This window comes from Zea mays, chromosome 4 (genome assembly GCF_902167145.1).
Source record: "Zea mays cultivar B73 chromosome 4, Zm-B73-REFERENCE-NAM-5.0, whole genome shotgun sequence".
In the NCBI taxonomy this organism is placed as follows: Eukaryota; Viridiplantae; Streptophyta; class Magnoliopsida; order Poales; family Poaceae; genus Zea; species Zea mays.
In genome coordinates, this window is record NC_050099.1 from 242,030,558 (window position 1) to 242,058,521 (window position 27,964).

Consider the following 27,964-nt stretch of genomic DNA (forward strand, 5'->3'; position numbering starts at 1 on the left):
CGTTCGCGAGCGAGAGGGTAGCTCCCTCGTATGCTCCCGTCCATGCGCCGCCGCTCGGCAGCATTTATTAAAAAATGAAATGATGACGCCGCCGAGTAAACACCCTAGAACCTGCCAGAGAGGTAGGCGCTGCCGCCGCCGACAGCGACTCTGCGGCTTCCGCTGCACTCTCCGACGATAACCGCTTTTCCAGGTAAAAAAAGATCTGTATGCTTCACTTCTCTACCCACTGGTCGTCCCTTACTATGGCGCTACCGCATCCGTTTCGAGGGCGACAGCAAGCCCATGGCTTCCTCGGTCGTCGACGTCCACCTCCGGCCAGTTTCGAGGGACTGCGAGCTCGCGGCTTCCTCCGTCGTCAGCGTCTACATTCGGCCATTGTCACCTTTTTAGGTAAAGAAATGCTTTTCATGGTTTTGTTCGCTTTCCGCCGTTCATGGCTTACTGCAAATTACACATTTATTTTCCTCGTCGCTCTCCAAACTCATGTTGCAATGCGCTCTACATCTACAGCCGCAAACCCACACACTTTTCTCATTTTCTTAGGATATTACAAATCCTAAATCTAAGGGCAGGTATTGTGGACCTGCAGTTGCCTTTTGCTGCTCACGTGTTAGCAAAGCTGTGTTTCTGTTTTATGATTGCAATATTTCCCTAGAAAAAGGGAACAGTTCTTGCGCACCTTTCTTATTTTGGTCTCCTACGGAGTATATTCCTTTTTACATGCATTTACTGAATAGTTTGCGGAGACTTATCTTTTGGTACATTTAAAAGAGACATTATCATTCAAAAACACAACAAAGACCTTAAACATATTTGTTCCATATCTCCAGTTTATATGCCACTGCAATATCCATTGCTATTTACTTTTGGTGAGCGTGGATTTCAAATTGGTGTTCCATATGTTGAAATGGAGAATGCAGATAATAATAGAAGGTCTCATGTGACTATGCAAGATTTCTTTTGCTATCGTTTTCATTATAAGAAAAAAGAGCCAAACCCTTTTCTATGTTATGGACTATTATCAGGTCACTCTAAGGTTTCTCCAAATGTATGTCAACTTCAATATATTTACAAACCAATCTGTTTGACCTTCTACAACAATGTGCAAACTGACAATAAACATTTCTCCAAATGTAAGTCAACTTCAATGTATTTACTATTTCGAGTTCATTTTGTTTACCAATTTATTTACGTTTATATGTTATGTTCTAACGCATAATTATACATACAAGCAACAAGTCAATCTTAGAATTGAAGACCAGGACCTGGAAACTTTTGAATCACCACAAAAGGTACTAAACTCAGATACATAGCATGGCAACCTCCTTACTTCCCACACATTCACCATTTTACTATTCTTTTTTGGATCAGATCTAAGTACAGGTCCTTAAAATTCAATTCTGACGAAAATGACTCTGACAAATACAAATGTATGATCTAATTCACTCTACTTTCCCGTCCATACAATCTATTGCAATTCCTTACTTCAATTACAACAACATTTTGTTGAACTTTAAAGTAACTTATTTACCTTAAACTACAGGGAAGACGTTCTGAATTTCTGATTTCAAAGTTAATCCTTGAAAACAATGCCAGATGTATATAACTTATGCCTTATCTGGAAAACAGGATCCTCATGTCTTTTTGTCTATGCATCCTGATATATGTAGACTGAAATGCTACCAGAAACATATTGTTTGCAACTCAGTCTTTTATGTAGCCATAATATATTATATAATGCCCATAATCATCGAAGCACTTTATATCCATGTTGTAATATAATGTCTCTCTTCTGCAACTATATGCCAGTATTAAGTATTTAATTTCCATGCGCGTGCTGGCGCGCGCCAATGATCTAATGTAGTGACAAAACTAGAACTCTGACTCTAAATAGACTTACAGTGGACAAAAACCTCATTGAAGTTACACTTGAACAACCATCGTTGGTCCTTCATATCTAACCTTAAAACACTTATATATGCTTGGTTCAGGTTTCTGAAAGGGAGTTCACTCAGGACCAAGTAATTATGAAGGCTTCTAGAGCCTCCCGGATAGAAAATCAAGATGCTATTGATATTGCAGTAGTTGGCATGCTAGCTGATCCAAAAGAGTTATAATACTTTTTGAATAGGGATGGAATATGAATATATATATATATACGTGTCTTATTTGTTTGGTGATATGAATAGCTAACAATATTTCCCATAGGCCTGTGCTGGTATTCAAGAGGTTCATTTCCTTCCATTTAATCCTACCGACAAAAGAACTGCCTTGACATACACTGATAGTGATGGGAAGATGTGCTATGTTAGTAAAAGTGTGCTAGAGCAGGTCTTAAGAAACTGGATTGCAACATAGCTTCAAAAGCATGACATGATTTTTTTGTTTACATCAAAATCTTGTTGGTCAAGAAAGTGACATGTAGATTCTCAACCTTGCCTACAATAAGTCAGGGATAGAACAAAGAATTCATGCCCTAATTGACAAGTTTGCTGAGCGTGAACTTAGATCACTTGTTGTAGTGTATCAGGCGGGTGAACTTAGAAGGATAGTCATCCAGAATACGCTTAAACATTGCTGAATCTAAGCTAGCTATAGATCATGTAGTATCAACAATTATTTTAAAGTGATGTCATTCTGATTATGGATGTTCTCTTATTCATACAGCAAGTGCCAGATGGAAAGAAAGAGTGTCCTGGTAGGCCATGGTATTTTTTTGCTCTTAGGCCACTCTTTGATCCTCCAAGGCATGGTCGCTCGCTTGTCATTTTCATGGTTTCAGGTTTGGTTGGGCCGCTCAGGAGGTACAAGGCATCAGACCCCTTTGGTTACCTGCATTCAGTCGCAAGATGATGTGCGATTTTTTAAATGTCTACATGCAGGTAAGCCACATTTACTGTGTGGACATTGGAACAATTGGGAATAAGGCCTAACTTGGTAATTGGCAGCATGAATAGGTACTGAAGCGGGGTGTATAGTCCTGCCTTTTTTGTACTGCCAGAATACATCACAACTCAGAAGAAAGCATACTTCAAAAGCGAGAGAGGATATTTACTTTGAGAACTATACGAGTTATGAGGTATGTTTCTGCAATCCCATTCTTCCAATTATTAGGCTAGTTAGGTTTACATAATGCAAGATGATTATGAGAAATTTTATCTCGAATGCATGGAGTAGGATTAATAACATCGTTTGCATCGAGTGTCATCCTTTCCTAGAATGCAGTCACCCTATAACATTGTTTGCATCTCGAATGCAGTGACCCTAAACCAAAACCATAGGACCATCCTTCCCTAGGACACTTCTCTTTTGAACTAGAAGGATCTCATTTGCATCGAGTGTCATCTTTGGTTTTAGTTTTGAGGGCAAACCACCATCGGCAAAAGAATTTACAACCTGCATGGAGTAGGATGAATAACATCGTTACAGATTATTTATGCCATAATAACAATAAATCAAAGGGACATGACAATGAAGATCAGGTAAAGAACCTCGGATAGACTAATACCTCTTTTCCTTCTCTTGATGTGCTCTCCTTTGGGATTAATATCACTGGCCAGTTGACATTGTGGTCACCTGAGAGCTCCTGTGGGGACTAGTGCTTAGATCAAAGCTTTTTAGACATAAGGAACGAATTGTCTAGATGGTTTAAAACAAGTGTTCCAATGACATAGTCTATATTGATGGAGAGATGACATTGCTTGTGCAGAGGATGAGAGCACTGGCTATATGTATTACCCAATAAGACTCTACTTGAGATATGTTTATTAGTTATCTTAACTTGTTTAGTTGTATTTCTTTGTTTCCTTGGATAATAGCTTTTTCCTTGATTTTTGTATTTATAGCAAAGGAGATGCCTGTGAGAAGTGGGAATTTTTAAAAAAATGGTTAACAAAGAAATTCGTTTCTGCAATGAAATCTCAACATGTTATTAGCGATATAAGGGATGCCATGTAAGCTTCTGGTGCTTTTGAGAATACAGTGGAACAACTGAAAAAGGGCAAACTAGAAGAGATTTGTTGTATGGTTTTAGTTTAACATGCTCCATGTTACTATGACAATTCTATTCGGTTATCTGCATCATTTGAACTGCAATTATAGTTTTCTGCAGTTAACAGTGCGAGATGTAAAGAACATCAGTGAGGACACTGAAATGATTCGTGTTGTTAAAACTGAAGATCCGAATGATGCATCTGGTGTGGTTTCTGCAGTGATTACAAATGCTGGTGTTGCTTCCTATATTACAGGCGAAGCTCTCTTGGTTAATATGCATTTAGAGGACATTGCGACTGAAACAAAGGACTCAGAGATTCAATAGGCAGTGGGTAGGATTCCTTTCTGCTAGGGAGGGTAGGGAATGCTGCTGCTACAACCTTAGAAATGATGGAATAGATGTTGAGCCTTCAGTTTTATTTTAAAATGCTCTTTATTACTTGTCATCGTTACACAACCTATATTAATCTTAGCTTCTAATGTCTTTTCGCCTAAATCTGCTGTACTGCTGTGTTTGTTTAGATCTTATTCTTACTATCTAATTATTATAGTTGCATAGAGCCATGTTAGCTCGACATTTGCTTTTACCTTCAACCACGGTAGGGCGCCCGAATGGGCGCCTGATGTTCTAGTTTGTTTAATAACCCTTAAAAGTTTGAAATTTGGCGGGAACGACATCTAACACATCAAAATTGGTGGTAACCCAATTGGACCAAGCTATAAAAAATGAGAACCAAACAATATATCATATGAGCCAGGCTTATTTTGACCAGCCAACCAAACATCTTAGGTTAGCTCATCACATGCGGGCTCTCTTGAGCCTGGTTCTCTCACTGAGCCACACTCAGGCTGGACCAGACAATCAAACACATCCTTACTTATTTTGACCAGTCAACCAAACATCTTAGGTTAGCTCATCACATGCGTGTTCTCTTGAGCCTGGTTCTCTCACTGAGCCAAACTCAGGCTGGATCAGACAACCAAACACATTCTTAGAAACTTGGTGGAAACATGCCCCTAGTAAGGTAATGAACCAAAAAAGAAGAGAGGACCCGCATCGCAGATCTCCCCCTTCCCTCCACGCCTCTCGCGTCGCCGCGATGGCCGACGAGGCCCTGGACCAGCCGCCGGACGCGACCCCTTCTCCGACTCCGGCGACGCCGCCGGTACCCGCCACCCCGTCCCCCACGGTGCTGCTCCGCCCGCGGCGGGAGGCATTCGAGCACGGGCTCTTGCCCATCCCCAAGCTCATCTTCCCGGAGGGTACGCTGGCGCAGACCCTCGCCCAGCTCAAGGAGAAGCTCGCTGCCTCGGCCCCGGACGGACGCGTGCGCGCCGCGGCCCTGGCGGAGGCGTTGCAGATCCCGCAGGAGCAGGCGGCGCTCGCCCTCGCCACGCTCGCGGCTGTGCTCCCGGCAGAGGACCCCGCGCTCGGCGACGGCGCCGTGGATGGTTCTGCCGCGGACATCCGCGACATGCTGCTCTTCCTCTACATCCAGTCTTACAAACGTCTCGTCCCGCGGAGTGCGCACAAGGACTCGCCCGTCGTGGCGGACGTCTGGCCGTCCACCTCCGCGTTCGATGGGTACCTCTCCGCACTCTCCCCGATCCAGGTCAGGATTAACACGTCCTGTTTGTTTGATCGATTGTCAAAAAAGATTGTGACGCGAGTGCTAGTAATGTGTTTCAAGTTCATGTGTGAATTAGAAGCGACATCTTAGTGGGACGGTGGCTCCGTACCCCTGTACCCGGCAACAACTAAACCTTGAATACCGTTCATTGACTGCTGAAACTGTGCTATACTGGAGGACTGCCTGTTGGTATTCTCGATGACACACCTCACCATAGGAACCCAGCACTATTAAAATGCTGTTTTGACATCTCTTAAGTGGTGACAGATCCATCAAAGATACTATTGTCACCTTGTTATCATGTGATGCTGCTCTGGGAAACATCCAGCCACAGATCGAGGCAGGTGTCTGCTACAATGTTCAGAAAGAGATATCGTTACCGCAGACTATAGCCATGTCTATGATTGCTATACCTAGTATAGAAATTGTATGGTCGCTTGGCCTCAATAAGTTGCCATAGATCTGCAAATTGCTTAGCATACATACATGCTGTACGTAGATTAGAGCTTCCGATTTTGGCTGAATTTCACTTCAATAGCCACTGCTTGATAATTGTATCATATATTCATATTCCATGTCCTTGTAACAGCGCAATTTCCCCACTAGCAAATCTGGGGTTTCTGTTTCATATATGATTTACACTTCATCATAGGGTTTAAATAGCTGCAAGTGAATTCCCCGCGGAACATAGTGTCACCCGAATGTAATGCACAGTCATCTCATTGCTTTGAAGTGTGCCTGGTTCTTCATTTTGAATGGTGAATATAAAGAACTGATAATTTCTTAAATCCACATGTCCATAGTGATTTAAATTTGCATGCCAAGTGTAATAGTACCCAATGTGCTCTGACTCCCATAGGTTTCTTGTCTGCAGAGTATTTGCTCATCTTTGTATAGAGAGGTTCACAATTAATACTTTGGGTTCCAGTTTTACATTGTGTTTTTGAAATTTGAAGCAGCAATTTTGATTTTAAATTGGCAGTTGTATCTATTCGGGACAAGACCATATCCACAACATAAATAGTTAAATCAACTTTTTTTCATTCCAAGGCATGGCAATACAATTTATCTTTTGTGGGTCACTTTGGTAGAGCTCCTCTTGCTTCTAATTCTGTGGGAACTGGGAAGTGATAAAGTTATTCTCTCAAAGAAGTGATTTTGTGACTAAAAGTTATTCTCTATGATTCCATAAGATAAACTCTACCGAGGAAGTGATTCTACATGGGAAGTGAATCAGGAGAAACTTTATTTTTTCAGCTCCCAGTCCTTGTTTCATTTCAGAGAATCACTTCGTACAATCTTCTGTATAGTGTATAATATTGTTTAACCTAGGAGCTGCGATGGTAGCTTTGCCAAACAAGCCTTCGTTTACTTCTATCTTTGTTATTGGCTATAGCATTTAGTGCCCTAGTCAGTTTTAGCTGCGCTGCCATCTTCTATTTCAAGTGATTAGATTGTCTATAACTTAAAATCACATCTGATCTGCCTTTAATTATTCCAAACTATATGGTTTTGCAGCTTGTTCGCAGTAACAGCCGTCGTTTTATGCCTTCTCAAGCTGATGAAGAAATTCATCAGTTGTCCTATCTGCAAAAGCATATGGCGAATATTCTTACTCTCTTGGCAGATTCTGTTGAGGGTGATGGTGATGATTCACTGGTATGCCATCATTTCTTCTGAGCAATATGCTCATGTTTTGTTTTCTGATCTTCCTGCTAAAGCTGACATGATGAACAGCTGGTTAAACAATAACCTTAATCATCAGAGTAGACAGTAATAGATATGAGTGATTCCTGTAAAATGACATGTAAAGTTCTGTTTTCACTTCTTTCAAGATGAAGGCATTCACTCCAAGTATAATATGAGATAGGACGTGAGTTTTCATGAAAGAAATCAACACAATTAGACATGTCTACAACTAATCTTACAAATAAAAAATAAGAGTGAGGAATGGATCTTTTATGTAGACGATGATATATATGGTCTAAATGACATTTCATCCTTTTGTCTGTTTATTTTAGAATAGGGAAATGCTACATAACACTAAAAGTGAAGTCACTTTGTCAGCGGACACGGAAAAAGTTCAATTTGCTAGTGGACACTCTAGTCTATGTCAATTTTTCTAAAAGACACCATGTCTAAAATATTCATTTTCATCTAGGGAGGAGAGAGAACTATTGTGAAATGACATTTTACCCCTAGCCCTTCTTCCTCCCTCCCTTTCTATTATTTCTCTTCCCTTCCCTTCCCTTTCTCTCTACTGTAGGACCCAGGCAGCCATGGCGCGGGGCCTTGGTAGGTGTGTGGCACGGATGCACGTGAGGCTCAAGCATGTGGCACAACTGCACGTCTGCACATAGGGCTCGGCCATGGCCATGGCCGCGCGATATGTAAGGCATCATGCGCGGACAACTGCAAAGGTGCACATTGCACCGGCAAGGAAGCAATGCTCTACAACTGATGAGGGAGGGAACACCAATGGATTGATCTTGTGTGCCTGGATTGGGGCCTCTGGCTGAGTTGGTTAGGTGGTATGTGTAGCACTCCTCAAGTCCTGAGTCTGACTCCCTGTGGGAGCGAATTTCAGTCTGGGGTTAAATAAATCCCATCCCCGTGCTGATTCTGTTGCCACCCTGCCTATGGTCGTCACTTGCTCAGCCCTGAGAGTTGCTTGCCTGCCTGGCTGAGCTTAACGCCCTTGCACACTTGGTGTGCGCCTCTGCAGGCCGCACCACCACTCGCATTCCCTTTGCTGCCGTACCGTGGTCATGCTGCGCTGCCCGTGCTGCCTTTGTCCATGGCTAGCTTGCGGGCCACCACCGGTCAAATTGCGACCACCCACAAGTGCGCTAGGGGACAGAGTAGCCCTTCGGGTTGCACATCATCACTGCCGGCAAGGACCTAGCTGATGGCCAGTGCTCACACGTGGAGAGAAATGGGAGGAAAGAGAAAGAATAAAAAGGGTAGGGGGAAGAAGAAAAGACCAGGGGTAAGTGCATCATTGATTCATTTCACCATAGTTCTCTCTCTTCCTGACCCAAAAATGAATATTTCAATGGATGAAGAGTAAATTTGTCACGAACCAGAATGTCCCCCATCAAAGCGACTTTGCTTTTAGTGTCCGGTAGCAAATTTTCCTTTTAGGATACTGTTTGAAAGTAATTATATAGTTTTTGTTTTGACTTAGAAACTTAAATTGAACCTTGAAGAAAATGCTGGCTAGGATTTTTTTTCTAAAACACACAGGAGAACTGCGCATTAAATATATTACGAGGATAGAAATAAAGGTCCAAAATAGACCAAACATCCAAGGAAACCACTTTACGGTGGCCAAAAACGGAAATACACAAGAAGATCCATCTAGAAAAACAGCCTATAAGAAAAAACCACTACCAGGAGCCATGAAAAAATTAACTCCAAACTGCGCTCAGATCTCTCGCGCCTGCTAGACACCACCGATGAACGCCGTCTTTGATGTTTTGAATAATCTGATTGCCGCCAGGAGTAGCCCCCCTCAAACACACATTCATTCCGTTGTTTCCATAGCCACCATGCCACCAGCACAAGGGAATTGATCCCCTTGCGCTGCACAGCAGGCATCTTACCTTCTAGATTAGCCCACCAAACTTGGAAAACCAAATCAGAATTTGTGGGATAAAACTGTTGCAGATTAACCATGGATAAAATCCTAAACCACACTTCCCTTGAGAAGATACAAGAAATCAGAAGGTGCTGCACTGTTTCATCTTCTTGATCACAGAGGGGGCATTGAACCGGATGATCCAAACCCCTTTTCGCTAAACGATCTGCTTTTTTCTTTCTTTCTCGAAAAGCGCAGGAGAACTGCACCCCATTATATTAAGAAAGAAAGGATGGGAGGGGCCCAAGAGGACCCCGATACAAAGCACTCCTTACAGAGGCCAGACACACGCATACATAAAACAATCCATCAACACATTGCTAAAACAACTACAATCTTCCAAGAGCAGTACTAGGAACCGTTTGTTACCTACCGTAGTAGGCCGCCGGTATATATTTATAGGAGATGGAATACCATCATCAGATTACAGAGGGGCTGGCGCCAGCAATCAATCAAATCAGTCAAAACAGATTATGATTGATTGGATTCTATCTATAACAGATCTGTTCGATTGCCTCAGATTATATCTATAATCGAACAGATCCTTTCCTAACTGAACAGATCCTTTCCTATCTTTAACACAGGCGCATCACCCTTTCCTTACTTTACAGATACATTCTTAATATTATCTAACATCCCCCCTCAATCATAACTTGCATAAGTTAAGATTGTCTCTGAACAGATCCATCTTCTTCTTCGTCGGAGCTTTTGTAAAACCATCTGCTATCTGGTCATTTGTAGAAATCACTCTCACATCCAAGAGCTTCCTTGCCACTCTTTCACGCACAAAATGGAAGTCAATTTCAACATGCTTAACACGACCATGAAAGACTGGATTTGCTGTGAGATAGGTAGCTCCAATATTGTCACACCAGATTCTTGCTGTAGGGGACAAGAAATTTTTAGTTCCTTCAATAGAGACTGAATCCACATCAACTCAGCAGTGGCATTTGCAATAGCTTTGTATTCAGCCTCAGTACTAGATCTTGACACGATTGGTTGTTTGCGGGCGCTCCAGGATACCAAATTACTACCCAGAAAAACAGCAAATCCCCCTGTAGAGCGCCTGTCATCAATATCTCCAGCCCAATCTGCATCAGTGAAGGCACTGACCAGCAGAGAAGGTGACTTTGAAATCTTCAACCCATGGTGAAGAGTGTATCAAAGGTACCTTAAGATACGCTTGACTGCTGTCCAGTGATCTGTTGTAGGTGAATGCAAATATTGGCACACTTTGTTCACTGCAAAACTGAGATCCGGACGAGTCAAAGTTAGATATTGTAGGGCACCTACTATGCTTCTATACCGTGTTGAATCTTCAGGCCCAAGGGGTTCACCATTGTGAAGGCTTAACTTTTCTGAAGTAGAGAGTGGTGTAGTGGTAGGCTTGCAATTTATCATACCAACTCGACTAAGAACATCTGAGGCATACTTTCTCTGCGAGAGGTGAATACCATTATCTACATTCTGCACTTCTATTCCAAGAAAATAATGTAATGGACCAAGGTCTTTTAGTGCAAAATCAGTTTTCAGATCCTCGAGCAAAGCTGAGACAACATCCTGAGATGAACTTGCTACAATTATGTCATCGACATATACAAGCAAGAAGATGGTGATACCTTCCTTGATGTAAAAGAACAGAGAGATGTCTCCTTTGGATGCTTGAAAACCTAGCTGCAATAGTTCGTCACTGAGTCTGGAATACCAGGCTCTAGGTGCCTGCTTCAGACCATAAATGGGCTTGTCAAGCTTGCAAATGTGGTGTGGCTGCAGCTTGTCTTCGTAACCTGGTGGTTGCTTCATATATACATCCTCCTCAAGAATGCCATGAAGAAACACATTCTGAACATCAAGTTGTCGTAGTGACCACCCTTGTGAAACAGCTAGAGAGAGAATAACCCGAATAGTGGCTGCCTTCACTACTGGACTGAATGTGTCCTCATAGTCAATCCCGTACCTTTGCTTGAAGCCTTTAGCGACTAATCTAGCCTTGTATCTATCCAGAGTACCATCTGCCTTCTTTTTGACCTTGTACACCCATCTACAATCAATAATATTTTTAATTCCTTCTGGTGGAACCAAGTGCCAAGTCTTGTTCTTAGCCAAGGCCTCAAATTCAGCATCCATTGCATTTTTCCAGTTTTCATCACCCAAGGCCTCCGCTAAATTTTGGGGCTCACTAGTGGCAGCCAAACAGCCATACTTGACGCTGTATTGTACCATTCTGAAGCCGAGTACGAGGTCTCAGATCTATGTAACCACCTGCAGCTGAAGCACTTTCAGTTGCTTCCATGAGAGACACATGTTCTTCTGATTCTGAAACACTTTGAAATGATGGTGAAGGAGCTGCAGTAGGTTCTTGTGAAGGAACAGCAGAAGAAAAAGGTGTTGTGGCAGTTTCTGGTAATGCAGCTGAAGGTGGAGTTGATATGTTCTTCTCTCTTCTATGGTATGTGGTAGTGATAGGTGGTTTCATATATTGTTTTGTTGCACTCTTGGGCTGAACCTGCTCCTGTTCATGCACTTGAAGCTGCCCAGTACCTATCTCCTGCATTCTGACATCAGAGACCACACTAGGAACAACATCATCAATTGCATTAGCCTCAGTAACATCAGACAAAGTGTGATCAGCTGTATTAAAAATGCCCCTATTGTCAAGGTTGGATGAAGGAAATAAGGTAGAAGGCAGGAGATTAATTTGTGCTCTAAAATGTGCTCCAGCATTTGCATGAAGTTCAGCAAAGGGAAAAATGTGCTCATCAAACACAACATCCCTAGAGATGTAGACACGACCAGTGGAGACCTCTAGACACTTGTATCCTTTGTGCATATTGCTGTAGCCTAGAAAGACACATCTTGTAGAGCGGAAAGCCAATTTTCGAGTATTATAGGGCCGCAGGTTTGGCCAGCATGCACAGCCAAAAAAATTAAGAAAATTATAGTCAAGGGACTGTTTGAACAAGTGCTCAAGAGGTGTAGAGTAATCAAGAAGTTTCGTGGGGGTGCGATTAATAAGGTAGGCAGCTGTGGCAAAGGCCTCATCCCAGAACTTAAGCGGCATGGATGCTTGTGCAAGGATAGACAACCCAACTTCAACAATATGTCTATGTTTGCGTTCAGTAGGTCCATTTTGCTGATGCGCATGTGGGCAGGACACATAATGAATGATGCCGAGTTTAGTAAAGAAAGAATTTAGGCGCTGATACTCGCCTCCCCAGTCTGTTTGCATAGCAATAATTTTGGTGTCAAATAGGCGCTCAACCATGGTTTGGAACTCAGTAAATCTTTGGAACACTTCAGACTTATGTTTCAACAAATAAATCCAGCTGAATTTGCTAAAATCATCTATAAAACTGACATAGAATTTTTTCCGACCAACGGACTCGGGGGCTGGGCCCCATACATCCGAGAAAACGAGTTGTAAAGGCTTGGTAGAGACACTTGTTGACACTGGATAAGGTAATTGGTGACTCTTGCCTTGTTGACAAGCGTCACAGACAGACAAACTACTTGACTCACTAGAACATATAATCTGATTATTATTGGCTAATTTTCGAATGATCTGTAATGATGGATGACCCATACGATTGTGCCATAGAGATGGAGAGGACTTGATGGCGCCAAATGCCCCTGCCAAGAACTGTTTGATGGAAGGGGATAAAGACCATCTCTGCATCTACCTTGAAGAAGAACCTTCCTCGTGTCCAGATCCTTAATCAAAAAATGATTTGGAAAGTATTCAAGTGAGGCATGATTATCAGATGAGAAACGATGAACATAAACAAGACTTTTTTGTGCTGTTGGGACGTGCAAGGTATTATTGAGATGCAAGGGTTTAGTAGGGGTATCAATAACAGCATGACCAACATTGCAGATGTTCATACCTGCACCACTTGCAGTGTGAATCTGATCTGTCCCCTTGTACTTCTCATGAGTGGTCAGTTTGTCCAGCTCAGACGTGAGATGATCCGTTGCAGCTGTGTCGGTATACCAATTTGTATCGACACCATAGCTGTGCATTGCTGCTGCTGCACTCTTGGAATTTGAGTTGGAATAGTTGTCTTCATCATATCGGTACCAGCACTTGCGAGCAGAATGCCCAGTTCTGTCACAAACCTGACATGTTATTGTGTTCCCATCAGATCTGCGCCCTCCTGGCGCATTGCTGTTGCTGCTGCGACCAGGATTAAACCGTCCATTGCGACCCCGGCCACGCGGACCAGAACCACCACGACCTCGACGGGCAGCAACATTAGCCGATGGCTGGGATCCTCCATACAGCAAAGCCATCCTGCTCTCAAAATTGAGGAGTTGCGAGTATGCCTCCCCAACTGAGACAGAATCCTTCTGTGCAACAAGGGCAGAGACCACAGGGTTGTATTCTTCATCTAGTCCCGCAAGGATGTAGGAGACTAGTTCTTCTTCATCAATGGGTTTTCGAGTAGATGCTATCTCATCTGCAAGTGCCTTCATTTTTGCAACATACTCAGAAATTGACAAGTTACCTTTCTGAGTCATGGCCAATGCAATCCTGGTGTTAACTGTTCTTGCTCGGGACTGCACTGCATAGGTCTGTTCCAGCATGTTCCACACCTCCTGGGGCGTGGTATAGGATGATACCTGACCCGTGACTTCTTTAGACATGGAGGTGACGAGGAAGCCGAGGACCTGCTGCTCCAAGGCAGCCCACCGGATGTACTCCGGGTTGCTTTCCTTCACTGTCTTGTCGCCGTTCTTGACGTCGATCTGCTCTTCAGGCGCCTTGGCAGAGCCATCAATGTAGCTCTGCAGTTGTGCGCCACGAAGGATGGGAAGAACCTGCGCCTTACAGAGCGCATAGTTCGACTTGGTTAGCTTCTCAGCTATAGTTTGCCCTAGCAAAGGTGTAGGTATGGCCATGGAGGATGAGCTTGCCATGAGATCTCCTGGCGTCTGCTATGGGCTGGGGGTGGCTAGGGTTTGAAGGAGGTGGCTCTGATTACCAAGAAAGAACACCAGGTTGGGAAGCGTTTGTTACCTACCATAGTAGGCCGCCAGTATATATTTATAGGAGATGGAATACCATCATCAGATTACAGAGGGGCTGGCGCCAGCAATCAATCAAATCAGTCAAAACAGATTATGATTGATTGGATTCTATCTATAACAGATCTGTTCGATTGCCTCGGATTATACCTATAATCGAACATATCCTTTCCTAACTGAACAGATCCTTTCCTATCTTTAACACAGGCGCATCACCCTTTCCTTACTTTACAGATACATTCTTAATATTATCTAACAAAAACCACTACCAGGAGCCATAAAACAATTATCTCCAAACTGCGCTCAGATCTCTCGCGCCTGCTAGACACCACCGATGAACGCCGTCTTTGATGTTTTGAATAATCTGATTGCCGCCAGGAGTAGCCCCCCTCAAACACACATTCATTCCGTTGTTTCCATAGCTACCATGCCACCAGCACAAGGGAATTGATCCCCTTGCGCTGCACAGCAGGCATCTTACCTTCCAGATTAGCCCACCAAACTTGGAAAGCCAAATCAGAATTTGTGGGATAAAACTGTTGCAGATTAACCATGGATAAAATCCTAAACCACACTTCCCTTGAGAAGACACAAGAAATCAGAAGGTGCTGCACTGTTTCATCTTCTTGATCACAGAGGGGGCATTGAACCGGATGATCCAAACCCCTTTTCGCTAAACGATCTGCTTTTTTTTTTCTTTCTCGAAAAGCGCAGGAGAACTGCACCCCATTATATTAAGAAAGAAAGGATGGGAGGGGCCCAAGAGGACCCCGATACAAAGCACTCCTTACAGAGGCCAGACACACGCATACATAAAACAATTCATAAACACACTGCTAAAACAACTACAATCCTCCAAGAGCAGTACTAGAGCCGGCTAAAAAAGACAGACCCCTTGCTCCAGCAACTTGCCATTTCTCCCTTTCCTCATGAACAGATTCCAGCAGCAAGGAGAGAGTAGGTGTCACACCATCAAACACCACTCTATTTCTGAGTTTCCAAACCATCCAAGCCCCCAGAATAAGCAAGGAGTCCAGCCCTTTCCTATTCAAACCGGACACAATGGTAGAAACTCTTTTCCACCACAGCATATAGTTTGTGTCACTCTGGATAGGCGATAAGCTGTGAATACCAAACTTTCGAAGGATGTTATACCAGCCCACCCTAGAAAAGACACAAGACACCAGCAAGTGGTTAATGGTCTCTGGCTCTTGATCACAAAGAGGGCACCTGGGAGGGTGAATCAAGCCTCTTCTCTCCAATCTGTCAGCAGTCCAACATCTCTCTTGCGCCACCAGCCATAAAAAGAATTTGCATTTGGGTGGAGCCCTAGATTTCCAGATTCTTTTATGGTGATCAAAAGGAATTGAACCAGTAAATAGACCCTTGTAAGCTGAGCGTGCAGAATAGTTCCCATCAGTTGCAGCAGAGAAAATATGATGGTCCTCAATTCCTCATTGTTTGGATGCAGCATTATACCAGAAAGAGAATTCCAGAGGTGAAGATAGTCAGTTAGTGCACCCACAGTCTGGGTTTAGGGTTTAGGTTAAATGTGGGAGAAAACTGCAAGCCAGAGAAAGAACTTGCATCTTGGTGGAGCCCAGCTCCTCCAAATACGATCAGCCAGCACGAAACTAGCAGCCCCCACCATAAAAAAATCATAAGCCGACTTGGAAGAATAAGAACCCGAAGAGGATGGTGTCCAAATGTGTTGATCTGGAGTATCAGGTTGACCTCCCAAACAAGGTCCCAAATCTGGAAGAATTCCGAGAAAGCACTTGGGGAAAATTCCCCCTGATATCAAGAACCCAGTCTCACATAACAGCTTCCTGGACTACCTGTGTCCTCACTGCTTTTCTATTAACAGCAGGAAACAAGTTAGGAGCCAAATCTGCAATTCTCCTACCATCTAACCAACGTTCTGTCCAAAATTTGGTGCTTGTTCCATTGCCCACTGACACATGAAAGATGATATTGATGTCTGTACTGTATGCCTTATTCTTCAACTAGCATATAGCCTGTGCCAACGCTACAATCACGAGGACGGAGGGGTCGACGGCGGCGGCAGCGGTGCAAGGGGAGGGGTTGACGGCGGCGGTGGCGCGGGTGAGGTGGAGGAGAGGGATGAGAGATGATCCAAATAATATTGTCCATTGGATTTGATTAAGGTATATGAGGTTATCCGGCGACTTGAACCGTTGGTTTGAATTTTTGATGGTGTGTTAAGTCTGGGTGCAATTTGTTTGGTGGATTTAGTGGAGGTTATGAATGTAGGGGTGATTTGGTTGGGTGGGTTTTGCAAGGTTTAAACTGGTGGATTATATAGTGGTAAAGATGTGGGGCAAAACTGCATGTGATAAACCGTTGTATTGCAGAATGCTGACTCTAGAGTTTTGATTGTTATTTGCAATTGTTGTGCAGGTGTTGACAATGGAGACTTTTGAGCACCTTGGATTTCTAGTTCAATTCTCAGAAGGAACTTCTTTAAGCCAGGCTGCTACATTTTTTGCATGCTCAGATCCAGACATGCCTGATGTGCCTGTCCCTGCTGCTCAGGTTCTTGATTGGATGTCACAGAAAATAGCTTTTTCACTGGAATATTCTGCTGAGAGGTCCGCAGCAAAGGAAAGCAACCAGCAAACCATGTCTGATCTTGATGTGACCATGGCTGAGGCCAATACAAGTCACCCACGGAACAGTACACCAAGTGCCAATCCTGCATACTACAGAAATGTAACATTTGTGGAGGGCTTTTCCAAAACCTCTGTTGTCAAGCATGCATCTGATGTCAAAGGGAATTCTATAAAGGTACATTGATAGTTTGTTGCCAATAGCTAACTTCTGGATAATGGTCGTAGATAGATTTTAATCTTTCTCCTTTAGAAAGTTTTGGAGTATCTCCGTCAAATATGCAAAGTTGGATTTCAAAATCCATAAATATAAACTATGGTTTCATAATTTTTGGAGTGACTATATATCTACATTTGCTCTCCACTCACAATTCTTTGTGTCACCCTGGGCATTGGTATGGTCCCTTTACACACCTTTTGACTTATTTTTTAATTACACATTCACAAAACTGAGAAATGAAAATTATATTTAAGTAGTTTTTAATTTTTATGCTATCATTTATTCATTTCTGTATGACCAGTGTAAGTATTCTGTATTTCTATGTATCTTTAAATCTATATGCTCAAAGCTTTGACCACCGTGATTCTAGTGTTTGTGCGTGTATTATGACCATATATATAGACCTGCAGTGCATAAATTGACCCGCTGTTGGAGTGACATAATTGCAAGGAGAATTGTCGCGTGTATTCGTCCACTTCCACTATACTTGTGCGATACAGGTCCTTGAGCTTAGCCAAGCTATTGGTTCAGAGAGAAGGCTTGAACCGCATGTTGACGAAATCCGCAAAGCAAGCCTAGGAGAGGATACCGTGGTTGCGCTCGATGGATTAATACCACTCAGTTGTTGCGCCCTCCATCTGAAGAGCCGCAAGTCAAACGTTCTCAGCGAGCGTACACATACATGAAAGTAGGTTTTGCACGTGGTCAACCAAGGGAGCGGGTTAGACTCGCCATGAGAGCTTGGAGAACGTTAGCTTGTGGTGATGAAGGTCAAAGTCATCGCGGAAGCCCTAGATGAAGAAGCCATCACCTCACCGCTGCCGCTAGCATCATCGTCGTCACCACCACCACCACCCGGAACATGGTTGCTGCCTTTGCTGCCCTAGTGGAGGGGACAGGCGGAGGCTTCTTGGATATATATCATCCATGGGTCGCTTCACCAGTCGTGCCACCATACAATCATGGGAGACCATTCGATTGTCGAGGGTTGTAAGCTATGGCAGGATCTGGTCCAATTTTGCCGTGTCGAAGTCACCGTCTTAGGGATCATTGACAATGCCGAACATAGTTGTCGATGCATCGATTGTCTCTTATACTAATCTTAGCCACTTTGGTTTCTATTTCCTTTTTGGTTTGGCTGTCCTGCTTGGTTGCACCTTCTCTGGTATTGGCGACCATAGAAAAGGTCCATAACACACAAGCATTCCAAGACAATTTCTTAAGGACATTTGTGATTATATCTCTCTCTGACCTTTCAATTGTGATTTTACCTCTTATTTTTCAACTTTTTGATTTAACCCCTCCGTTTTGAAAACAAAGCTCTGCCATACCCTTCGCCGTTACGTGCATTTACAGTGTTAAATCTGATGCGAATTTGGTTTTGGTCAAAAGTGGTGCAACCTTATTCATTTGCTGCTATCAACACTTTCTAGAACCCTTGTCAATGGGGAGCCCGGGAGCACATCATCCATCATTGTGGCCTTTGCCAAGGAGACCTGCTATCCCCCATGCCTTTTATTTTAGTCATGGAAGCCCTGAACTCGACCATCAATCATGCAACTTGGGAGCATCTTCTTAAGCCGATCACCTTCCAGCAGGCCAAACACCATGTATATTTCTATGCCGATGATGTGGTGCTATTCTTGCGACCTTTTAGGCCGGATCTCGTAATGGTCAGACAGCTTCTTGATATTTTTTGGCCATGCTACATGACTGAAAATAAATAGCGCCAAAAGTTCTATCACTCCTATGTCCTATCCAATTTGGAGAAGAGGAGCTTGTTGCTATCTCTGAATTGCTGTTGTGTGAGATTAAAGCTTTCCCTTGCTCTTATTTGGGACTCCCGCTCTCAATTCGTAAGCCCACTAATACTGAGTTGCTGCCCTTAATTGACAAAGTGGCTGATAAATTGCCAGGGTGGAAAGCCACGCTCATGAGTAGAGCTGGTCATGTTGTGATGATTAAGGTGTTTTTTCCTCTATCCCTGTCTATCTTATGCTCGCCATGGACCTCCCCAAATGGGTAATCAAGGCGATCGATAAAAGGAGATGTTTCCTTTGAAAAGGACAAGAACATGCAAATGGGGGCAACTGTCTCGTCTCTTGGGACACTGTTCAGCGGCCTACACAGTTCGGTGGTCTGGGCATCTTCAACTTGGAGCTGTTTGGCTGGGCCTTGCACATCTCTTGGCTGTGGTTGCAAAAGAACGACTCCTCTCGCCCTTGGGCTGGACTCCTCATCCAGGTGCCACGCAACACAGGCTTTGTTTGATGTTGCTGTTGTCACCATGATACGGAATTGGATTGATCGTTGGCTGCAAGGAAAAACAATGGCTGAGTGGGTTCCTAATTTGATGAACCTGATCTCAAGAAGGGTCAAGAAGCAGAGGACAGTAGCGCAAGGACTGAGGAACCGAAGTTAGGTATTTGATTTGAGGTTCTCTGACAATACAAGTGCTAGTCGAATACCTGCAGCTCTGGAGCTTAACCTTGTTTGGGAGCAAGTGTAATGGAGGGGAGCAAGTGTAATAGAGGGGACCCCTTCATTACACTTGCTCCCAAACAAGGCCTTAGTGAATAACCTGGAACTCCAACATGATGTCCCTGATCAGCACAGGTGGTGCCTGAACGGCCATGTACATACACTAGAAGTCGGTGTCAGCCTATGAGGCCTTTTTCATAGGAACAATTAAATTTGCTCCTTGGAGACACATGGAAGCCATGGGCGCCCCTGAGATGCAAGTTCTTCATCTAGCTAGCAGTTAAAAACAGGTGTTGGATGGCTGATAGACTTCCAAAAAGGGGACAACCTCACCCTGCTGCATGTCCCCCTCTGCGACCAATCTGAAGAAACTATTCAGCACATCCTTGTTTGTCCTGTGTGTTTGCTCAGCAAGTCTGGACAATGACCTTCAACAGATTGGGCTTCTTGTCCTTGTGCCTCAGCCAGGGTTTTCTCGCTTCGCACGCTGGTGGTCCAAAGTTATTAAGGGAGTTTCGAAGGAGACGAGGAAGGGTCTAAACTCTGATATTCTGGTGGCCTAGGAGATTTGGAAGCACTGCAAGTCCTGTGTATTTGAGAGCGCTAGGTCTTGTGTTCAAGTAATCTTACAAAGTACAAACTGTAACTGATGAGTTTTCCTTGTGGTGTATGGCTGGAGCATCTGCTCTACAGGAGCTGCTCCTGCGCCAGCTTACCCAGTGTTTGTAGCCCTTCTTTTTGGGGTACTGGGGTAGTAGTGGTTGTGCCTGTTGTGAGTAAGGGTGGTAATGGATCACGATCCAAATGTTTTTTCACAAATTATTATGGCCCTTAATTAATTTTAGTTAAAAAATGAATAGGAATAGAGCCCGATCCCTAATCTGACCCTATCCTTAAATTTTATAGTGTAAACATTTAGAGCCTATTACCACCCCTACGTGTGAGGCGCGCCTGTTTTCTGGTGTTGGTGGTCGGTTTTCAGGTGCAGGCTATTCCTGCTCCTTGTTCTAGGAGGGACAACCTTTGTTTTCTCCTTTGGTTGTAAGTCCTGTTTTTTCTTCTTAATGAGATGAGACACAGTTCTCTCTCCTACGTCGTTCGAAAAAAGGGGGATGTTCTCAATAGTCTGTTTAATCTGGCTGAAAATAGGGGCCTGCTGCACAGCTTGGAGGGTGCTAATATCCGTAACAGACTGTCCATTTATGCTGATGATGTGGTCCTTTTTGTTCAACCTTTTGAGGAAGATTTTCAATGTGTCAAAACGATTTTGGACTGCTTTGGTTCAGCCACGGGATTGGTATCTAATTTGCAAAAAAGTTCCGTTATCCCAATCAGGTGTAATGAGCAGGCGGTACAGATGGTGCAATATTCTTCAGTGCACTTCTTCCTCTTTTCCTTGCACTTATTTGGGGCTGCCGATTTCAGATAAAAAGCTCAGAAAATCTGATCTCATGGTTTGGGTCGAGAAAGTTGCAGACCGACTTCCTAATTGGAAGGATAGGTTGCTTAGTCTTGCTGGCAGGACAGCTATGGTGCGCTTTGTGCTTTCAGCCACCCCGATTTACCTTCTCATTGCCATGAAAATCCCCAAGTGGGTGATTAATTCTATAGACAAGATTCAGAGAGGATTTCTTTGGAAAGGAAGAAAGGAGGTAAATGGTGGCATTTGCCTTGTGTCGTGGGACATTGTTACAAGGCCTTTGGATCTCGGTGGGCTTGGGGTTTCTAACCTGCCGTTCCAGAGTTGGGCGCTGCAAGCTAAATGGTTAAGGTTAGAAAAAACTGATCCTACCAAGTCGTGGTCTGGTTTGGACTTGCCTATTCAACAACTTGTCAAGAGATTCTTTACTGCTTCTATTGTTTCTCTGGTTGGTAATGGGCATAATACATTGTTTTGGACAGATCGGTGGTTGGATGGGTCTTGTATTCAAGATTTTGCCCCTGCTGTTGTGGCTAATGTTGGGAAACGAGCTATTTCTTCTAGAACGGTGGCTCATGCTCTTCAACACTGGCAGTGGATCAGTGACATTGAGACCCCTCTTAATTTGCCTGGGTTGCAACAATATCTTAACCTTTGGGATGCATTAAGGGGAGTGGTGCTCACTCAGGAGGCTGATCGACATGTGTGGATTCATTCTTCCCCTGGTCAGTTCTCTTCGAAGTCGTGTTATAGGGCCTTCTTCATGGGTTCGATTACCTTCGAATCATGGAAGAGGTTATGGAAGACTTGGGCTCCACCCAAATGCAAATTTTTTCTTTGGTTGGCAATAAGAAATAAATGTTGGACAGCTGATAGACTGCAGAAAAGAGGGTTGGCTTATCCTGAGGTTTGTCCTTTATGTGATCAAGATTCGGAGAATATCCAACACCTCCTTTGCACTTGCATTTTTGCGCGGCAATTTTGGTTCTACATTCTCTCTTCATTGGGACTGGCTAATCTTTCTCCTGCCTCTAATGAGTCCACTTTTGCTGACTGGTGGGAGAAGGTGTGTAAGCAAGTGCACAAATCCAAAAGAAGAGGCTTTAACAGTATCATCATCTTGGGGGCTTGGTGTTTATGGCTTCATCGTAATAAGGCGGTTTTTGATGGCGTCAGACCTTCCATTCATGGAATAAAATCAGTTTTTCTGGATGAGTTTGAGTGTTGGAGGCTTGCCGGTGCTCGACATCTTGAGACTTTGGGTCCTGGTGCTGCAATTTTCAGATCAAGGGTTCTATTGGGGGCTTAGTGAAGAGCAGTTGTGTGGGTGTGTGGCCTGCTGGCACTTGTGCTGCTGTCCTTTTGCGCGCTGCTGTTTCCATGCGCAGAAGGAAGCTGCAGTCCTGTGCGTAGCAGGAATTGGTGGTTTTGTGTTTGGTCAGGATTTGGTGGTCTTGTGTTTATCCTTTTGTGGCATTGTACTTTGGTCCATTTTGGACTGTTTCTTCTCTTAATTTAATGATGCGCAGCTCTCCTGCGCGTTCACGAAAAAAAAACTATGCTTGCTATATCTGTAACTTAAATTGCAAACTCCTTTTGTAGGTTTTGAACTGCCATGATTCTGTTATCTACATATTAGCACCGCTGAAGTATGCTACTGTGTACGGTTGTTCTGATGCTACAGTTGTTCTTGGTGCTGTTGGTAAGGTATGCATGCAATTCTATTTCTGTTGTGGATATTTTTATCTATATTTTTATTTAAGAATGATTCCACTTGCTTCTTTGGTAAGTCTGAAATGGATTGGCCACCTGCCCATTTTAGATATAGTGGCTTTGTTCATACATATATGGTTCATTGTGTTAGAGTCCTTGTGTATCCTGCGTTATGGGCTGTGTACTCTGTGTGATGGGGCCTTGTGTAATGGGCTTAGGCCCAACATATCTGACATAAATATAACATCCAACCCTGATTAGGGTTAGGGTTTTCAGTCCAATATGGTATCAGACTAGGTTTAGCCGCCGCTACAGTGACCCGGCCGCCCAACACGCCGGCGGATCCTGCTCCGGCCGTGCCTCTCCCCTCGTCGGCGGCCTCCTTTGTGTCACAGAAGGAGATGGAATTATTTTGCACCAAAAACTTTAGTTGTCGAGTTCTGCTTAATTTGTCCGAGATGAACTCAGAGGGCTGAACTAAACTTCCAAATTCGTCTTTGCGCGATCGATGAATTTTAAATAATCACCAGACTGAGTTAAGTTTCCAGATTCGTGTTCGCTCAGTCGATAAATTTTTAAACGACCTGAATACTAGCTAATTCTCGGAACAATTACGTTCTGGGTTTCGTGAACCCTTTAAGAAGAGTCTGAATAGATAAAGATAAAAATGATGTCGAACTCACGACAGACAGAACAGATCAAGACAGAGACTGTTATTATCCCATGCTTAAATCCATACTTGTTAAATGTATAGTAACACCTGGGGTGTTACACTTTGCCCTGGCACGCGGCCAGACGCCTCCCTCCCCTCGCCGCCGACCTCCTCTGCCAGGTCGTGCGGCGGCCGCCACCAACCGCCGCTCCCTGCTCCTTCGCGAGCGCCTCCACGCTGGCCGCCACCAGCTCCTCCGCGCCATGGCTGGTCAACGCGACCTCGCCCCTCGGCCGCGCGACATCTACGTGTGAAAACGAGGTACCGCAGAGCCCGCTGACGCGAAGCACCCTTGTCTACTGTAACAACGTCAGCGTCATGTACCTCTCCACCAACCCCGTCCAACATCAATGCACGAAGCATGTCGAGCTCGACCTCCACTTGGTTCGCGAGCGGGTTGCTGTCGGAGATGTGCGGGTTCTTCATGTCCCGACCCCTTCTCAGTTCGCCGACATCTTCACCAAAGGTCTCCCTACGTCGGTGTTTGAGGAGTTTCGGTCCAGTCTCAACATCTCCCGCCCGTGGCTACAGTTTCGACCGGGGGGGGGGGGTAGAGTCGTTGTGTACCTGCGTTATGGGCTGTGTACTCTGTGTAATGGGGCCTTATGTAATGGGCTTAGGCTCAACATATCTGACATAAATATAACACCCAACCCTGATTAGGGTTAGAGTTTTCAGTCCAATACATTGCTTTGTACTTATATAAGCTTCGCAGATAACCTGCCATTGCTTTTTGTAAAATTTTAGTTGACGTCCAGTTGCAACAAAGGTTGTGACTGTTTAGGAGTTACAAAATTTAGCTCTCAAGGAATGGCCGAATGGGACTGCAGCAAGCTAGCAATCAGATTCTACTTTATGGTTGCAGCCGTGCAGAAATAGGTTGTAGATTATGTAGGTAACTGTTAACCTTCTGCTGTCCTGCATCTTTTGATGGTGGTCCTGGGCTCTATCAGCTATGAGGAGATATTCTGGGTTGTGTTGTGGACGGCTGGACGCGTTCCGAGCACCAATGTGCACAAGGTGTTTTTTGTTGTAAAATATTAAGCTTTTCATGCACCATTGCTTGTGGTCCTTTTTTTTTCTCGAAAGCGCAGGGGAACTGCGCCTTTAATTATATTAAGAAGAGGAGAAACATAATACATTGCTTGTGGTCCCTTTTGCCAGAGTACATGCCTTGCTATAAGAGTTGAAGACCTGTATCAATGAGAAACACTGGTGAAATTGAATCCTGAACCCATCTCTACTGTTTGTCCTCCTGTAGCTCTCCTCTGATCCCCCACTCCCTCCTATTTCAGTATCTTCCAAGTCCGTCCCAGTAGTTAGTTGCATTGGCAAAACTTTAACAAGTCATAGTAAATTAGTAACGTTTTTTATTTATTGTGAAATTTTTTACAAGTCTACTTTGAATTTTTATGCTGTCAGGTAGTAAAAGTGGAGCATTGTGAAAGAGTGCATATCATTGCAGCTGCAAAACGGATTTGTATTGCCAACTGCCGGGAATGCATCTTCTACATAGGAGTAAATCACCAACCTCTTGTGTTGGGGGACAACCATAAATTACAAGTAAGTTTCTGTTGTTCCTTTGCCTTTGCTCTTTTAAATGGTGATTGTAGGGGGTGTTGGTTTAAATAGTTGATTTCCCATCTTAAATGAATGGCTTAAATACAACGTCTAAAGTCAATAATTATACATAGTGTTTGCTACTCAGTAATATCAAATAAGTGCGAAGGACAATATTGAACTCAGTGATGTGACTTACACTACATTAGTGCTTAATAATTAATATCTTCTCATGGTATGGTAAATTTCTATATCTGTATCAACAGGTTGCTCCATTCAATACGTGCTACCCACAACTGCATGAACATATGATACAAGTGGCTGTCGATCCCAGTGTCAACAAATGGGACCAACCTTTTGTGTTGGGAGTTGTTGATCCACATGATTCATTATCCCATCCTGCTGGAGTTTCAGATGTTAAAGCTGAATCAGCAACATGTCTGGATCCTGATCTATTCACCAATTTTTTGGTATGTTAAAAAAACGCTTTAGGCTTAGTTCTGTAAAACAATACAAGCACAGATCCAACCAGTCTTCTACCTTAAAGTTTCTTTTATCTCTGTTCTCGATGCGGTATGAAAACATTGTTTCCTGCGTTGCTCATCTTCCATTCTGCAATGCAATATGCCAGCTGCATGCAGTAATTGCAATGCGGCAACTTGAACCACCTGCATGCTAGAATACTTGAGTCAGTTCTTGATGTATCTATCAAAATTTTCTCCAGTGATGCTTCCAACTGGAAAATGCATTTTAAGTGACGTGTCATTTTTTTCTCAAACAACGCATGAGAGCTGTGTCATTTCACCAAGGAAGAAAAAAAAGGTACAGACTGTAAAAAAAAGGAATAGGCCAAAGAAAGCCGCCTCCCAAATACATCCTACACACTACTAGGAGACTAAACTCTATAGCTAATATAACTGCTGTTTTTAATAAAAAATATTAAGTGATGCTGAACCTGTCATTTGATGTGTTTTTTTAATAGCTAATAGAACTGTTTTTAATAAAAGTATTAACTTTTGTTCTGCAGATTCCTAGTTGGTTTGGGGATGAAAGGCAAGGGACTACAAACCGCAATCCTTTCCCACTGCCTGAAATTTATGGGACATCCCAAAGCAAAAAGGTATATTAAGTGACTAAAATCAATAGAGCTAAGCATAATACATGAATATAAAATACCTTGAGGTATATGTATACTTGTGGGTTCTGTCAGCTCCCTATTTACAATGCCATGGGCAACCTAACTTCAGTTAGTGTAATATATTCTGTTTGATGGCTACTCTTCATGGGATGTGTGCTATGCCCTCCATTCCAGAATGTTGGTCTTTTTAGTTTTGTGATTTTGTCCCCAGTCAAACTCATTTATCTTTGACCAAGTTTATAGGAAAAACATACTAAAATCTCCAATATCATATAAATGCACTATCAACATATATTGTATGGTGGGTTAAATAATGAAACTAATTTGGTGTTGTAGACGTTGCTGTATTTTTCCATTCACTTAGTAAAGTTAGACTTCTGAGTGTCATATACTCCAATCCTAATCCAAGAAGATGAATGAGATTTGAAGTTATTGTTTCTATATTTCTCAGCGTAGTAGTAGAAAGTGATGAAGATATAGTGCAAACTTTGATATATTCTTAAACATTGTTTGGCACAGCTAGTTCATATTTCACCATGCTGTATTACTAAAGGTCAGATGTTCCTAAGTACATTGTATTCTTATCAGCGTTCTGCTCTGGAAGATATCCAAAAGATGATTCGGGAGCTGCAGCTTGATGAGAACCGGAAAAGGGAATTGGCAACTGCCCTTCACGTTCAGTTCAAGGATTGGTTATACGGTAACGCACTAACATCTCATCGTTACATACGAACATCTTATGGTTACGCTCGATCTTGATCAGAATAGAGACTGACTGCGGGTGTACATTAAGAAACCTTTGGTGTTGCACAATTTTATGCCAACTATGGTTAACAGATATGCAGTGATATGGTAATTAGTTGTCAGCACAAGCAGCAGGTCTCAATAGTTCTTTTCCCTTGGGAAGTACACCTTCTTAATTTGTAAACCTAGCTTAATCACCGAAATTACACAGTATGCGACACCATAAAAACAACCTTTTCTTTTCACTCTCTAGACTAATAGTATCTGGGACCGTTCATCCACGTGTGTTTCTTTTTTCCCCTTTCCTTCTAAGGAATTGGCAGCTCTCCTGCCATGTCTTTTTAGCACAACGGTTATGAGTGATATTTGCTGAGATGATATTAGTCAGTTTCATGTGAAACTAGGTTTGTTTCGTGTGATTAACTGGAAATCCTTTGTTGTCATGTCCTCCTCAGCTTCAGGCAATATCCGCCAGCTCTACTGTCTACAGGGCGATTAACGATGGGATTTGCAAGACTGACTACCCTTTTGCCGACTCCTACTCCAAAACATTCGACAATTGTCGAAAGCTGACCTTCCTTTCCCTGGGAGAGAGGATTCCCACCCGCGCAGAAGGATGTGAAGATGTACTGTTACCTACTTTTTTACAGATTCATTTGGGTATATTCCCTTTGCTGCGAGTTGGAGGTACTAATTAGGATGTAATCTCCAAGCCTACTCATTTTTTTTGGCCCTTGATAACGTCCACGAGTATGTAATAGGGACTGGTGAATCATACGTTGTAAACATTTCTTCATCCCGTTTTGCTAAATGGCTCGTCATGTCAACCCTCTATTGGATCAACTGTATTGTGCTCATCCTTATAGACATGCTTGTTTGCAACTTTTTTCGTTGGTCAAGGTTTTGCCACTCTCAGGACGATTATTGTCAGAATTTATTTGCAACATGTTTTGGCCCAGTTGTTATCTCAGCATATTAGCTTTTATTTGACGAACTTCTCGTTGAAATTAAAAATGATGTTTTATTAAAATAGTTTTTTTTTGAACTTTTTCAA

At 43.2% G+C, this 27,964-nt stretch overlaps 1 protein-coding gene, 1 non-coding gene and 1 pseudogene across 4 annotated transcripts; 2 read left to right on the plus strand and 1 right to left on the minus strand.

Moving 5' to 3' along the window:
• Positions 1–285: 285 nt before the first annotated feature.
• Positions 286–2,936, plus strand: LOC109945964 (plasma membrane ATPase 2-like; annotated as a pseudogene).
• A 2,048-nt stretch (positions 2,937–4,984) lies between these two features.
• On the plus strand, positions 4,985–27,840 carry LOC100275773 (uncharacterized). 3 transcript variants are annotated; one of them, XM_023302175.2, is made up of 9 exons: positions 4,985–5,609; positions 7,146–7,286; positions 16,714–17,100; positions 22,646–22,750; positions 24,891–25,031; positions 25,295–25,498; positions 26,056–26,148; positions 26,686–26,866; positions 27,366–27,840. In XM_023302175.2, the coding sequence occupies exons 1-9, from the start codon at positions 5,025–5,027 to the stop codon at positions 27,407–27,409; spliced, it is 1,881 nt and encodes a 626-aa protein (XP_023157943.1). In that variant the 5' UTR covers positions 4,985–5,024; the 3' UTR covers positions 27,410–27,840. The 3 variants fall into 3 exon arrangements, with proteins under 3 accessions (XP_023157943.1, XP_035822690.1, NP_001337085.1); NM_001350156.1 differs by having other exon boundaries at positions 5,081–5,609; positions 26,755–26,866; positions 27,366–27,750; XM_035966797.1 differs by lacking the exon at positions 25,295–25,498 and having other exon boundaries at positions 5,010–5,609; positions 26,755–26,866.
• Positions 13,563–13,701, minus strand: LOC111591414 (small nucleolar RNA Z247). The gene has a single exon (XR_004858048.1). It is a non-coding gene; the product is annotated as a small nucleolar RNA Z247 (small nucleolar RNA).
• Positions 27,841–27,964: the final 124 nt, after the last annotated feature.